The sequence below is a fragment of the Tachypleus tridentatus genome, chromosome 2 (assembly GCF_004210375.1).
Source record: "Tachypleus tridentatus isolate NWPU-2018 chromosome 2, ASM421037v1, whole genome shotgun sequence".
NCBI classification, from domain to species: domain Eukaryota; kingdom Metazoa; phylum Arthropoda; class Merostomata; order Xiphosura; family Limulidae; genus Tachypleus; species Tachypleus tridentatus.
Window position 1 is genome coordinate 94,235,709 of NC_134826.1, and position 17,388 is coordinate 94,253,096.

The window sequence follows — 17,388 nt, forward strand, 5'->3', positions numbered from 1 at the left end:
AGAATTAACACAGTTGTATCAAACCCACAAGTTATACATTTCTGCCTTTAATATTCAAAACTGTACTCTAACTTGAAGGTTTCAAAGGAGGAAATCCAGCAGATATCAGGCTCTCATTGAACCTGTCCAATTTCCAAGCATATAGTAATGAAATAGTTGCTACTTCATCTCTGTTAGCTGTTGAAGTTGGTTTATATTCTTCCCAACCAGTCATGTCTGCATCACCATCATTTTCTGAATACAAAAAGGGCACCACTTCTGTCCTGGTTTCACAGCTTTACCTGCCTATGCTGTAAGCTCCTTGGCCTTTTTGTTGCTTATGTTCCTCAGTAAATGAAAAGGATCACAATGGTGTCTTTGTAGGAAGTTGTACTTCCCCAAATATATTTTTGGTGGTGCAAACAAACTGTGGCATCATCTGTAAGGTTGGCATGCCCACTTCTCCACTTCAGTATTTCTTTTTCCTCTGATTCCAATTCTGCTAAACTCGAAAGAGCAACTTTTCCATTCATGTAGCTTGGCTTGTGACAGTAATCATCCTCTTGTAGAACTTTTCCAACAGAGCATGGTTCCATGATCTGACCTTTGCATGAGAACACTGAATGACATGATTAACAGAATCTTGTTTTTATGCATTGCATGGCATTTTGGAATCCCTGAAAATCTGTCAAAATCTGCTGTAGACTAGGATTTGCCCAAAAGTGCTGAACATGATGATGTCATCTCTAAGCATGAAGCAGTGGAAACAATGGTTGTCCATCTTGTCCAGACATGTTCAAAATGATTGCATCACAGTAAATTAGTGTGTGATAAAACATCCTAAGATGAGCAATAAACTGGTTGAAGTCATCTGGCAGATGAAGCAGAATTCACCACAATGAGCAACTAATAAATATAAATTTCCAAGATTATAAAAAAAACACCTGTTTTTGAAAAGTTATTTTTCCAATCCGATCAAAATATTACATAGTAGGATTATGTACTACAACTAGCAAAGGGCACCAGAATGCCATATTTTCAAAATATTAGTACATTATGAAGTCTTAACACATCTGTAATTTTTAGATATACTGGAGAAAAGTAAAAGTTGTTACTAAGTAAAAAGTTTGGAGCAAATAGAATTTGTCCCTTTCAAGGTACTCTAGCGTGAATAGCAATTTAAGTCAAAGTATAGCTTTGAATATTACATACAGAAAGGTACAACTGTATTAATACTACATATATTCAAAATTTTGTTTGATAATATCAAAAAGTGACCAATGTATTGAATTTCAAAAATAAGCAATTTCACACTCAGATATGAAAAATAGGTACCATTCATTGAACCAACTTGCAGTATGAGTTTATTGGCATGAAAGAAGTTTATTGCAAGTGAAGTATTATTTCTGGGTTTTATTTGTAACCAGTAAAAATTTCAGTTCAATACATGCAGATTCAAGCATTCTGTGAGCAGTTAAAGTCAAAATTTAACATGCGATTTCAGAACAAGAAAAAAAGAAAATCAGCTTCATAGCCATTTTTAGGCACTCACTACAAGCTACTGGCTGCAGGGATATGGGTATGGAACATATTTCTGGCCCTACTTTTAGGGTATGTTACAAAAGAACAGTATTCATAGATTTGGTAGTAACAGTCATTGTTTTACAAAGTCTTGAAAAGCACAAATGTGCAATAAAAGGCAAGGTCAGATTTTTGCTTGAGAGTGGTGATCTTTAAAAAATCGTATTTAAAATACTATTTGCAGTACATCTTTAGGATTTTACATGGCTGAATAAATCAAAATGAAGATTTTGCCTGAATTTTTTCCAGAAAATCTATGGCATTAATTTGGAAAAGTTCTTTTTTTCTGGGCGAATTGGCATGGAATGGACCCATCTTTATCTTCTTGAGTCTTGAGTTTTTTTCAGAATCTGAAGCAAAGAATTTAACAAACCTTTCAGTTCAAAGCTCAACAAGTATATCATATCTAGAATGTTTTTTAACAAGTTATTTTTCAGTTAATAACCTCAATATGCATAGAATTATCTACAATATCTTAAAAAATTCCACTCTCAACTTTACTTTTACTAAACTAAGAGAGCTTGTTTACTAGAAAACTCAAAACACAAATAACATTAAATCTTAGTAAAGCTAATGAGAACAATAAACAAAATGTAGCTAGTAAACAACAATAGAAATTATTTGAAATATTAGAAACTGGCAACTGGTTACTGCAGGCTATAGCTAAAAGTTAAAGCATTCACTTGTGTCTTGTTAATCTAATAAACTGTAACAATCATATTACAATAACAGTGTCATCTTTTTGTATTATATCTCACAGATATTAAGAATCATGAAGAGAATCATAATTTTAAAATTTACTATCTAATACTATAAAACTAAATCTGGTTTTAAATAATTACGATAGAACATAACATAGTTTATAAAATCTCTATCTAAATATATATTAGATATTAAGTAATATTTTCTATATCATAATACACATCTGGTTAAAATCATCAGTATATCTAACTGAAGTCATGAACTGTATTTCTTTTTCAACCTTAACTCCCATACTTTTGCAAGCATCTCAAACAAATAATTGGATATTCAGTTTGTTTCAACCAAACAATCACATTTCTTGTCAATTGCCTAAGTACTGACTTTTATACTCTCTTAAGGTGTCATTGAGTTCAGTGTTTAGTAATTACTTATCCAATGATTTAACAACTTGAAACTTCTCTGTTAACAATGCACCCACTTCTCTAATGTAATTATTTCATAGGTTTAGCATGTGCTTTTGGCAAATATTAACTTACAAAACATCAACTGATACTGAAAAATGACCACTACAGACAGCTTACTAAACATGCCACTATTTCACAGGCTACAAAACAACATATAAGAAGCTTCAGTCCCAATGTTGCAGATCTTACTTGACTAGTTTATTTGTTTTGTTTCCTGATTTGGCCTTGAGCATTGTTACAAAACTGAAGTAGAAAGTATATAATTTATATTTTAAATAACTGGACATAAGTTTCCTTCCTGTTGCTAGATAAACCTTTACAAGTTGTATAATTAACAACTGACAACACATTGATCTCACATGAATCTAGTGCACTAAATCAAATAAAATTAAGTTAAAAGTTTTCTGGGTTATCCTACAAATTAGACATCCAGGGAAACGACTAAAGCTACAAGCATAAACAAAAATATAAGGAATCTACATTATATAGAATATTACTTAAGTTCCTGCATGTATCAGTCCATCTAGGTATATCAAAAAGTTAGTTTGAGTGTGATATTAAATATGTGGCTTCCATATACTGAAGTGTATTCATAGAATAGTGTTGGAGTGTACGACATTAATAAAAGTGAATTCTCTATATATCTCATCGAATAACAGTTATACTTCACTTCAAATAATGTTACATAGCACGTTACTAAAAAACCATGACAGTTCCCAGTAATTTCCACGTATTATTATCTGTGGGCCACCAATTAATCATGGGCATAATAAACCACAACTTTTAACACAATGAAAACAGTGAGTCAGGAATTATACATTTTAATGAACTTTTAATATAGCATTATTACGCAGCTATAAATAAGTTATAACACATTAATAATTGTGCATAGTCAATTATCAAATATCCATTTTTTTATTCTGTATATTTACTGATAGAGTTATCACACAATATAAATATTTTCGCTGATTTTTGTGCAGTAACTTTATCTGTTGACAGGATTGCAACATATTTAAAATAGTTCATAATCGACTACTTGTCTTAGGACAATCAATAATATTTTACCATTGACAAATATTCTTGTTTTTTTTTTATTTCTTTGGTACCATCAAACTGACGGGATACGAGTGACCATGACTGAGTAGCCTTTAATCGCCCCTTCCCTCAATTACTCACGACAGCACGGTGTACTACCACCACCTCCTGTGCCTTCACACCATTAAACTCACCTTCATAAAAATCTCACAGAGAAAGTAATGAGTTAAACGTGACGAAATAATGTTTTACACTAACAAGCAAGCAAGACTCGACTTGATTCTAATAATCACACACACACAACTGGTTACCTTTTTCTTCGTATTAACCTATCGACTAACCAGAGCACGATATTCACATACAACCAACCCTCTTCTATTTCACTCCGAGGAAGAGTGTTAACAAGAAATGTCAAGATAACACCTGGCACCACTGTGCATAAACATCATCAACACATCAGATATTTATTTCTGCGTTGCTATGATAGCCATGACGAAGTATATTCTAAAATAAACTACAAGAAGTTGTGGCAAAAATGTTTCTGTATCCTAGTGGGGGAAAAGAAACATCTCTAATACGTAACAATTGCGATGATTAATAAAACTACCGTTCACTTGTTAGTATCAATTAGGGCTGACATGGTCTAGTAGTTAGGGTGCTCTCTCTACATGTGTGAAATCATGATTTGATTCCCGTCACCAAAAATATTCACTCTTTCAGCAGTGGGTACTCTATAATGATACGGCCAATCCCATTTTTCGTTGGTGAAAGTAGCTGAAGAGTTGGCAGTGAGTGGTGTTCACTAGTTGCATTCCCTAAATATCACTTCAAAATTAAAGGCGGCTAGCCCATATAACTCTTGAACAACCTTGCACAAAATCTAACACAGCAAACAAAGAAATAAGACATTAATTAACCCTTTGTTTGGCGCGTCCTCTCGTTTTTTTTTTTGTTTTTTTAATACCCACAGGGTATACCTTGATAGTTTTTCACACTGAATTTACCGTGGCTTGTAGACCCTTTCTCAAACAAAATATACACAAGACCTGTCCTGCCGATTCGATGAATTCACGAGTAATCGTCCTGATTTCCATGTTTTACTTGCAATTTTGGTTTTCTTCGTTTATCTTTATACCAAAGTCCAAGGCTGGATTAAGCATTTTATTAGCCCTAGGCTTTTCAAGTTACAGAGGCCTCCTCGAGATCGAATTTTACATGCAATACATTTATAGTCATAACATGAGGACCCGGGCTTCAGCCCGGTAAGCCCATGTCTTAATCCGGGGTTGCCAAAGTTCTAGTGCAGTTTACAAAGTGAGTGAGTAAGTGTGTGTGTGTGCGTGCGTAGTAAGTAAATAATGTTACTGTAGAAATTGAACGGGTAATTTATAAGTAGCAGAACGAGGGAAAACAAGGTTTGAGCATGGAACTATTACAATGCCTAACGGCATGAGATGGCATCTTATCTCGTTACCGGTATCAAGGCTTATCATGAGCATGTTGCCAACGTAATAAAGTTTCTCTGACCCTTCCTAGATGTTGTCATCAAATTGTGATGCGTAAATCAGGTCGTTTCTAGAGAACATGACGAACCGTGTCTGATTGAAAGTTGCCCACGTAGGGGTGCCGGATGAAAGTGAAGGACAAAATAGAATTACTACAGGCTTGCAACGCTCGAGCTGCAGTGCGAAACGTCACAAGGATGTTGTTCCTTGCTTCGGTAAGTGATCAAAGAAATCTAAAAAGAACAACAGTAAACGAAGTAGGTTCACAGACCACCGTTCTGCTCTACTAAACATTACTACTACTACTACCTAAAACGGGTCCGTTACCTTCAAGCTCCTAACCAGGAGTTCTACTAAGTAACATAAAGTTGTGAGTGTGGGATAAAAACTATACACATACATTTATATATAAACTCAGGGGCTTACACACACTTTTGTTTTTTGACGTTCTTACGCGTATACATATCAAAATTCGCAAGTTTCAGTTTTAACTTAATCCATTTTCTACATATAAAATATTGCAGAATAAAAATTTTTTCTTTGATTCTTTAATCAAATTGTTGAAGCATACCCACACACATACAAACATCCGGTCTTGAATACTTTTTCCTTAACCAATACAGCGGTTCAAGCGTCAAACTATGTTCTGATTTCACACAAAGCATAAGCCTTACAATGATGCACAGTTTCAGTACACTACTTGTGTAATTGATTCATAGTATAAGAAATAAAGAGAGAGAGTAGATTATTTGCAACACCTTCCTTTATGATCCTCAAAAGTAAAGGCATTCAGATAATTGCCTTTGAAGGAGTAGTTAGCCTTGGCCGTATTGAATTTTACTTTACAAAGTTATCGGTATTGAAAGTCCCTGACTATAAAATTATAGTTCTCCAACATGATGGTTTTAAACAACTTCAGCAATCAACCATTTTTCATATTTGACATTTTTACTACATCTCAATTTAAAGCTGTATACAGAAGATTCGGAAGTTTGTTTTTTGAATTTCGTGCAAAGCTACTCGAGGGCTATCTGCGCTAGCCGTCCCTAATTTAGCAGTGTAAGACTAGAGGGAAGGTAGCTAGTCATCACCACCCATCGCCAACTCTTGGGCTACTCTTTTACCAACGAGCATGTTTGGTGTGACGGACGGGCATTCGTACCCGCGACCCTCAAATTGACAGTCGAGCGCCCTAACTTTGGCCATGCCGGGCCACGTTTGCGGTAGTAGACAGAAATAAACCAAGCTTGTTACATATTTCAACAGACAGAAACTCCACGTTCTTACAAGATACAACGTTGTAACGACTCCTTCCACGAGTGACAATAAAACAAAAATATTCTTTTTCAAGTTTATTAATATTTGAAACTTACAATTACGTTTTATCTTAAACTTAAAAGACTAAAATACTCCGTCGTTCACCACAAGTAAATAAAAATATATATTGTACGAATATAACTAGTATTACCAATCACTTATTCTACAGATACACTGTGTATAAATTAATTTTTTTCTTAACACCAAAAACACACACTTTTAGTCTTAAGTAAACTACACTATCCGCTTTCCCCGTAATATTTTGTGCCGTAGAACGTGATTATGAGCACGAAATGCTTACTTTCAGTATAACATTATATACATTAACGTGTTTTTGTCCATTTTGTGTGTAGGTCAATAACAAAACATGAATAACAGTCAGTATCATTTAGATCTCTAGTCGAAATTATACTTATGTTAACCGTATCTACAGTTGATTATATATCAGTAAATGCAACAGTAGATCATGCTTAACTATATAGGTCAATCTCTTAACAACAATATACAAAATAAACATATGTAAATTTGTGTTTTCTTTAATGTGTGGGAATACATGTTTATATACACAAGTCTTAAAACTTGCTAAGGTCTTTACTACAGACTTGTAAGATTTTATATATACTGTGAAATCAATACGGTTTGTTGTATTAATCAACACTCGTGTGCGCTGTGCATGCGTGTCAAATAGTTCTTCCTTTTAAAAGGTAACTGTCCATCGTGGTCAAAATTCTCGAAGCTTCTCAGCTGAAATTTCTAATTATATATTGGGCCTGCTATCAAATAAAAACCCAAGCAATTACAAATAGCTTTTTTTTCCACTACACGTTGTTTTTCTAGTTATAAATATTGAATTTTGGGTCAAAACGGACATCTTCAAATAAGCATATCAACTGATGAATGTAGCTCCATATTAGGAACTACAAACACAAGTTTTTGTTTGATTTATTACTTTTGTTTTACACATTTACCATTATCCTACATGCATGTTTCGCAAGTTAACTAATTATTAAAGTATCTTACCCTAGCAGCATGCTTGTTTGTTTTGGTAAATGCATTTCAAAAAGGTAAACACTTTGTAATCCGTGATGACGAGAAAACCCACTTGTAGAGAAAAATATGTATGTAAAAACGGCTGGTATGGGCTGAGAAAAAATTTTTATGTAGAGGAGCGAACAACGTTTCGACCTTCTTCGGTCATCATCAGGTTCACAAAAAAAAATTAACGACAAATTAGACAAAATAGAACAATACTTCATCAACATTAATAAATTTCCTCCACAAACCGTAGAAAACATTTTACGCACACACCTAAACAAAAAGCAAAATCAACTAGCAAAAGTAAATATATATCACAAATTAAAAAAAATCACGAAACCATATACTGCTGCATACCATGTATTCCCGACATCAGCAGAAAAATAACCAACATCTGGCAAAAACTAGTAACAAAATATGGCATTCCAGTTAATACCAAATTTATTCAAAAACCAGGCACAAAACTAAGGTCTATACTATGTAAAAACTACACTGACAAACACCACACCAACATTGTATTTTATAAATAATGTGATAACTGCCACGACTTCTATATTGAAAAAACAAGTAGAAAAATGGAAACCAGATTCAAAGAACATAAAAAGTCACCTTCACACGTTTTCAAACACTGCATATCAAATAAACACAAAACATAAAAAAACACCCAAATACTAAATAAAGAAACAAACATAAACAAACGCAAAATTAAGGAAGCCTTACTTGTACAACAACTCAAGCCCAAAATAAACCAATACAAAGGAACACCTTTACGCCCTCTACATTCCTACATTCAATTACACAACACCCTTTAAACATGTGGTCAGTTACCTCTTTGTTTCTTTGTGAACCGGATGATGACCGAAGTAGGTCAAAACGTTGTTCGCTCCTCTACATAATAAAATTTCTCAAACTATACCAGCCGTTTTAGCATATATAAACACTTTATATTTTCCATTTATAACTACAGTTTCTTTACTTTTATGAATATTTGAGATTTTCATGTTACGTTTCAAAATATGATTTATTATATGCTTCTTTGCTATAAACGAAGTTTTGTTAAGACTATGAAAACAAAAATAAAACACCCTGTCACAAGGTTGTCTACCTTTCTAATCCCACTCGTATCTCTTGTATTAACAAGCAGGGGCTGATAGAATGGTGTTTTCTGCTCCACAGCCAATCGCGGCCGTTTTGTCATCTGACAAATGTTCATTTCGGCTGAAATGCTGTTTACTCTGCCTGCCACTGAGGACGCTAGATGATTTTGGACTGAATGAACGAGAGCTGCTGAAGGAATTCCGGAAGCTGTCGACATATTCAAATTACATTCTTCAGAATACTTGTAGGCTTCATGAAACCTGTGAAAAGATAGCGTAATCTTCAGTAAAAAAAATCTTGAAATCTTTAATGTTGTAACATCCTATCTACCTGTATGTATCATATTTCATATAAAATATATCTTTCTCTGTAACGGAGTAGTCTGACGGGACAAAAGTTTCATTCAGAAATAGTTATAGACTTTTTTTTTTTACTTTAAACAAAAAGAAATGTAAATTCTAGGACGTAATAGCCCTTTCCGCTAGAAAAATAAAATGTTATTTGAAGCTTAGTTTGCCTATAATCAAAATTGATGAGGTTTACTAATACGTTATGTCCTAACGATCAAGAAAAGACAATACGAACGTCATTTTTCCCGGAAACGTCTTATGCGCTCAACAGATGGGCAGGTATTTATTAAAGTAACACTACTTTCCGAGAAATATTACGTCATGAACAGGTTTTTGTGGGAATAACGTACTTGACAAATCTCATAATGTTACGAACATGTTTTTATTGGAGTAACGTTACTTAATATTGTTTGTGTTTAGACAACACTTCAGACATTGAGATAGTTGTTGCTACAGATTAAAGTGGAAAAGTAAACAAGTCACTCATACTCAATTTTATATTATACAATATGCATCTATACAAATAGTCGTTTCAATCGTTTCCTTTTATTGTATAATTAAATTTGTTGCAACCATCTCTACAACAAGGATGAACATAAAAGTGATGAAATTTAAATCTCTACCAGTACAGTTTTTTTTTTTCAATTTCAGAAAAACTAGAAACAATCAAATACTACCTGCCTTGTGAAAGTAAAATAACATCCTTATAATCCAATCTTTAGTATTATAACGAACCTTTAAAAATGTTCAAATTCAAGAGAATAGAACAAGCTAATTACCAAAATTATTAGTTTTATTACACTAAACAATTTATACAATACATATACTTACATTTCAAACATTTATGTTCTGATTAAAAAATCTACTCTATGTATAAACATTTATTACACGATTATACAAGTGATTCACACTACAAGTCCGTTACATGTTTTTATGAAACACCCAAAGGCAAAATGCTATTTTGGCACCTACTTAATCACTATTCTATTTATGCCTCCCTAAACATTTTTCAAAATCAAGTCATCACATAAGTAATGTCCGATAAATTTAATACAGATAGTACATCATTTCTGTCTTTGTAGAAGGCTTTAATGACTTAGATATGTAGTAGAACGTGTATAAAAATGTTCATACAAATAAAATAAATTAACCCAACTCCATTTTTTTAGATCATTAATCAAATAAACCCTTATAAAGATGGTTGTATCTGAGGAACACATTAAGCATATAATGCTTTATGAGTTTAAAAAAGGCAATAGTACAGTAGAAACTACACGAAACATTCAAGGTGTTTGTGGTGCGGAGTCTCTCAATGAAAGAAAATGTCGAAGGTGGTTTCAGAAGTTCAGATTAGGTTACAACAGCTTAAGTGATGCGCCATGTTCAGGTCATCCTGTTCAGTTTAATGACGACTTGCTGCTGGCTGAACTTAATGAAGATTGAACTGAACAGTTGAAGAACGAGCATAGAAGCTTAATTCAACCCATTCAGCAGTTCACCATCATCTGCAGCAGCTTGGAAAGGTGTCAAAACTTGGAAAATGGGTCCCCCATGATTTGACAGAAGCCAACCTTAGAGCAAGAGTGGACATCTGCACTTCTCATATTTTTGGACAGGTTAATGACTGGAGTTGAAAAATGGATATTTTATACAAATGTTAAGCGCTCCAAACAAAGGCTCAACACACGTAAACTGGCTAAAGCACAGCCGAAAATGGGCTTCCACCCTAGGAAAGTCTTGTTAAGCGTTTGGTGGAACATTGTTGGTGTAATCCCCTTTGAGTTGCTGCCACTCAATGTAACGATTACATCAAACTTCTATTATGAACAGTCAGAGCGCTTGAATGTTGCACTGAAAGAAAAGAAGCCTGATTTGATCAGTCGTAAAGGTGTTTTCCTTCTTGACGACGAGAAACCCACTTGAAATAAAAATGTATCTCAGAACGGCTGGTTTGGGTATTAACACATCTACAGAACACATACTTAGTTTTCCCAACCATATTAACTCCATAACCCCAACATTAAGTTCACCTGTGAACGGGAAAAAAACTAACCAAATAACATTTCTTAACCTCAAGATCACTAGAACTGATACACAATTCAAAACAGATATCCACAGAAAAATCACCCATACTGTTATCTGGGACTCAGCACATGATACAAAACAAAAACTCAACATATTAAGAAACCAAATAAACACAGTCATAAAACTACATTCGCCCGATAAAATTAACAGTGAAATCAATAAAATAAAAATAATTCATCAACATCAACAAATTTCCTCAAAAAACCGTGGAAAACATTATACGCACACACTTAGATCAACAACAAACAAACAACAAAAAATCTCAAGATACAACAAACTACAAAACCTAATACTGTTGCATACCATATGTTCCCGGCATCAGCGAAAAATTAACAACCATTTGGAAGAAACTTATAACAAAACAACATTCCAGTAAACACCAAGTTTATTTAAAAACCAGGTACAAAACTAAAGTCCATACTATGTAAAAACTACACTGACAAACACAACACCAACATAATTTATAAAAGACAATGCAACAACTGCCACGACTTCTATATTAGAGAAACAAGCAGAAAAATGGAAACTAGATTCAAAGAACACAAAAAGCACCTTCACACGTTTTTTAACACTGCAAATCCAATAAACACAACATAACCATAGAAGACACACAAATACTAAGTATGGAAACAAATATAAACAAACGCAAAATCAAATAAGTCCTACTTATACAGCAACAAAAACCAATGTAAAGGATCACCTTTATACCTATACTAATTAATAACCTAACATCCTCCTGCATCGCCCCTTACAATCCCGTACCCGTTTATACTCTCGATCTTAAGACTGTGTCCGGCAACGGTCACTTGCAAACTCTATCTTTTTTTAACTTGAAGTCGACCTAGGAAGGTCGAAACGTTGTTGTCTCCTTATCAGTAAGAGTGTTAATGCCCATACCACCCGTTCTGAGATACGTAAAGGTGTGTTACATCAGGATAATACACGGCCCCATACAGCAAGGATCACATCTGCAAAGCTTGAAGAGATAGACTGGAAAAACTTCCACATCCTCCTTATTCTCCAGACCTTGTTCCATCTGATTATCACTTATTCCAAAGTTTGCAGAACTATCTTGATGGAAAAGAGCTTGGAAAACATGAAGATATCAAAACTACTCTTTTTACATTCTTTTCCTCCAAACCCCAAGAATTTTATAGAAGTGGCATTCAGAAGCTTGTGAATCGTTGGCAGGAAGTAATTAATAATAATGGAACATACATTATTGATTAAATAACATTAAAAGCGTTTGAAATCCTTTCTCTTTTTCTGAACCTAAAAATCGGACATTACTTAAGGGATGACCTGATATTTTAACATTATAAGACAGTGAAGAAATGATTGAAGAACAAGCAAATAATGTATATTTGTTAGTATAAATGCAAGTGGAACAAGTTTCCAAAGAATTACAAAAAGTACGGATATTTAATGGGTTACATTAAAGTGTAAAGAGTCTGCAGTCAAACGTAATATTCCACCGTATTTTCAGGCCTATAGAAATATAGTTCACTGACATGAGTATCTGCGCATGCTTGTCATCAATCGTGTTCACATCGTAAAAAATATGTAAAGGACAAGTGCTCCAAATTGCGAAAACACTTAAAATAAGCTATTTATTCTTTTTCTTCTCATAAAAAATATGCTAAACCGACTCATTTCTTTTGTAACACTTATTACAGTTTATAAAGGCACTAAAAACCTAATATAGCAATTTGTTTCTTAGGTTATTATGATTGAAATTACACTAAAAACTGACAGGATTTGTAATTATAAAAACAAATCCTTCTGTCCAAAAAAAATATCATTTTTGATCGCTAAATCCTAATGATTACTTTTTGTTCATCTTTACATATTCGACTATAGAGTTCCTGGTGTTTCGTTGGTCTTCATGTTTCAGATCTAATTTTACTGTTTCATAAAAAAATTCACTAAAAACAAAATTAGACCTATAGTCTTAAAAATCTGCAGTTTAATATGCACTGATTCTAAAGTTTTCCGCAAAGAAATGTGACATACAAGTCAAGCTTATGTCGTATTTTAATAGATATAATTACCCCTCCTCTCTCTATCTCTCTCTCACACACAACACGCACTACTTAACATTCCTTTTTTATGCAGGATTACGGTAAATTAACGTACGAGACTGTAGACCATTTTCCCCTCCTTATTAGCTATATTGTTATGCGCGAACAATACCAAACGTGGAATGCGCGTACACCTGATTTTTTTTTTTTTTTTTACTATCAGAATCTCTACTAACTTACCCTCAAACTGAATTTGTTTTCAGGCAGGGCCTACGACACTTTGGCCATGGTCAAATATATTAATCGAAATAGTTTGACCTCTTGAGTCCAACATTAATTAGAAATCAATTTGGTTTGGAGACGACGGAGCTACGAGTTAAAAATTTGTACTTGAGAAAACGAAACATAAAATAAACGCAAGAGCCGTTCTATAAGCCGCTATGCTTCAACTAAAAAAAAATAAACAAGTGACAAGAACAACTGTGAGGCTGAATCCTATGAAAGCAGCTTGTATCGAAGAGACGTAAGTTAATGTGGAAGGTATAGAGCCATATGTGATGTCTGAGGATATAACACTTATCTCTTGTACTAAGTTACTTCAAAACATTTGGTCAAATTTGTCACACCAGTTACTATTTTCTTACACATCTGACCACGTACATGATAACCATTATACTGTAAAAATCTCTCTCCAACGTTAAACAGATAAAAGTGGGAGGAGATATTTACTTAAGTTCATCTCTTACTGAAAAAGAAAGGATTGAGCTAAGTCTACTTGATAAAAAAAACAATGAAAAACCTCGACATCACTTCAAGGCCACTAATATACTTCAGTCTCTCGCCTACTGCTCGCTTAGGCTGGACGTCTTCCACTTGTTAGTGTTTATTTTTACCGTTGGCACTGAAGCTGAACGTAAAGCAAATTATAGTTGAGTTAAAAATCCTGCTATAATAGGATATACTTTGTTGTGAAGCTAAAATGTAACAACGTTATTATCAACACTAGTTTACACTTACTTATAGAACCCTCCTGAAAGAGATTAGCAACTAATGATTATAAAGATACTCTTATTTAGACAAAATTAATTCTACAAGTGATAAAATAATACAAGTTATAAGAAAAATGAAAAAAACCTATACTGAAGGTTTAAAACTATTTCTTTGAGACAGAAACTCCTATTACATTTCTCAGATAGTAAAAGGAAATTCAAGTATATAGTCACAGTTTCTTCCACATACAAGTTTTCAAAGTATTAAACTTTGTAACACATCATAAAAGCAGTATTAGTACTATTAAAATTAAAAATACTATGGCACTGAGTTGAATTAAATTACATAATTTTGCTTCAGTTTTAACAAAATGATAATATTTACGTTAGATACATTACGATGGCCAAAAATACAAAATCATTATGACACAAAATCCTTGGATATGAATAATACACAAAGTCTAGCTTCTTCAGATGAACAATGCTTGTTAGTAGAGATGAAATTTGTATATTAAAAAGTTTAATAACATATTAAAAGTAAGAGAACCCTGTACCATATACTTAGTTTTTGTACAATTAAAATGGCATTAACATCTATAATTTATCTATCAACTATTCATTCATACTACATGTACGTTAACTAACTGAGCTTTCAGATCGGTGGATTTGAATCACACACATAAAAATTAAATCTCTATTCTTTTAAACTGCACACAGAATAATTGTGTATGAAAATCATACCAAATAAGTTGTTAATGATTATAATTCTTTAAATAATATTCAAATACATAATCATTCTGTACCTTCAATACAATGAAATCAGTCCATTTCATTTTCAAAATTATGATATGAAACTTTCCTTTAATAAGCGATCTTTTATATTTTAGAATACTGGTACCTAAGTATTCCTTTTGCTCTATGCATAATAAAAAAAATCAGTCTACTTATCTAATTTTCTCTAGCAGCTGATACTATAGTGTTAAATTTTGCATTAAAATCTTTTAACCTCTGTTTAAACTCTCCTAAAATAATATCTCACTATCTTCTGTGAAAACCAAATATAATGGAAACCAAAACAATATATTTTGCAACTTCAATAGCAATACTTAAAGAAATCAGAGAGTGTGTACATATGTGACAATTACTGTTTATGGAAAAGAAACTTTATATCTAGAATATTTTGAATTATACAATAATGTATTACATGACATTTAAATATTCTATGCCACATGCATACGTGCTCCCTTTAAGCTTTTCTGACCTCTGTATGACACCTGGTATGAGCTGTCATTAAAGACAAGTTAATACCACAATCCATAATACCATTTCAGTAGATATACATGGTGAAAACAAAAAATTGTATGATATACAAAAAAAACATTGATCCAAAAAATTAAGTGCATGTTTATGCATGTATATATCATGCTATAAAGATGATCCACTATTTGTTAACATACATCAGCCACAGTTGGCTAATTCAATCACAGTACTTTTTTCTTTCTTTTTTTTAATGACAACTAGAAACTATTTTGTTTTAGGATTTGTGCCTAAGAAGGGGATTTAAAAAGACCTTGACATGCCACACATACCACTTTTTTTTTCTTTTTTTTTAAATAAACATTTGACGTACTTCACCTACAGTTGGCTGTCTATATTATCGTAATTCTTTTGTATAGTAAATTGAAATTGTCCAATAGTATATATGGGCTGTTTTGTTTTGTGATTTTTGCCTATGAAGGGTGGATTAAAAACACCCTGAAATAAGGCACATTCCCATTTTTATTATTTAAGAGGCATTTAGCTTGGAATTTGAAGAGATAAGTATTAATCAGTTAAATTGTCAGTTACCACTTTTCACAAAAAGGATGTGCAGTTACCATCTGATGAAGTCACTGAGGCCATCATGGATTTAACAAGAAAAGAAAGAAGGGCATTAACTAACATTGTCCGTTATATAGTCTTTGCTTTTTTAATTGGTATCCTCAGTTAGTCTTTAAGGCCCCTCCACAGAAGAGCAATCTATATCAAAATTTCAAAAATGTATTAACTGCTAAATAAACAATATAAGAAGGTTCTTATGCTTAAAATTAAAAATATTTCTAGTAGAAGCAGAAATATTTAAAACAGTTTCATCAGTATTCACCTAGCATCACCAATATTTATTTTCCCATTCTATTGTTGTTAAATTGTTGTGGCTTGAACTTTTAGGATTAACTTAATATTAAAGTTTTTTAAGTAAAATGTTTTTATATATAGATACAATCTACAGATTATAGTTTCTAAAACTCTAACCAGAAAATTCTCAAGTGTAATTCTTTAACATACTTAAGTTAGCATCAATCCTTGGAAATTAAAGTGAAGTATTCAGTATGGACCATTTCACATAAGGATAACAGAATGTCAATGTGTTAAAACTTAACAAATCAGAACTAAACAACAGCTAAGTTTTATAAATTAGTTTAGAAATAAAAAGTCAAAACACTTTCTAGTTATAATCTATGAATGCATTTATCCAGCTTACCCTTCTCGGTCTAGTTGTTCATTACATATACTGACTTCTGAAGTAGGAAGAAGAGTTGGACAACATCTTCCTTGGTGCTGAATTTGACCTTGAATATGGTGCTTGCTGTGTTCTGCTTCTCTGATTTGTTTGTATGCAATTTCTGCGGGACTTTCTGCCTACATGAAAACATAGTAAAAACTGGACATTAATTATCTCTCAAGATACAGAAACATAATAAAAGTATTGCCTTAAAATAGCTCATGATAACACAAAATGTATTACTTAAGCTGTCTCATTAAGTGCATTTACTATTCCCATCTGTTGAACAGCAAACAGGTTATTTTGGGTTACTTGTTCCACAGAATTATATTTTCATGCTTTAGTGAAAAAACAAGTAATTATAGCAACACTAATTATGTCTAATTCACCACAACTACATAAATAATATGATATCAATTACATTTATATCATCACAACCACATAAGTAACATAAAATCATCAATGATACCAGCTTAACCACAACCATAAGTAATATGATGTCATCAATTACATGCCAGCTTCACTATAACTGTAAGTAATATATTATCAATTACTTATTTTCCTTATTCACAACCACACAAGTAATATAGTATCATAAATTATGTCAGCTTCACTGTGACCACACAAGTAATATAATATTGATTCTGATATATACCTTTCTCAGTGACAATCAAGGTGACATATG

At 32.8% G+C, this 17,388-nt stretch overlaps 1 protein-coding gene across 5 annotated transcripts in view; it reads right to left on the bottom strand.

The window, feature by feature from the left end:
- LOC143244584 (uncharacterized) overlaps positions 1-17,388 on the bottom strand; it is a 107,141-nt gene that overhangs the window by 42,257 nt on the left and 47,496 nt on the right. For all 5 annotated transcript variants that reach the window (XM_076489543.1, XM_076489546.1, XM_076489542.1 and 2 more), the window contains exons 3-4: positions 16,683-16,840; positions 8,724-8,976 (exon numbers count right to left, since the gene is read on the bottom strand). In XM_076489543.1, coding sequence (XP_076345658.1) covers positions 8,724-8,976; positions 16,683-16,840 — 411 coding nt within the window. The remainder of the gene's footprint in view (positions 1-8,723; positions 8,977-16,682; positions 16,841-17,388) is intronic.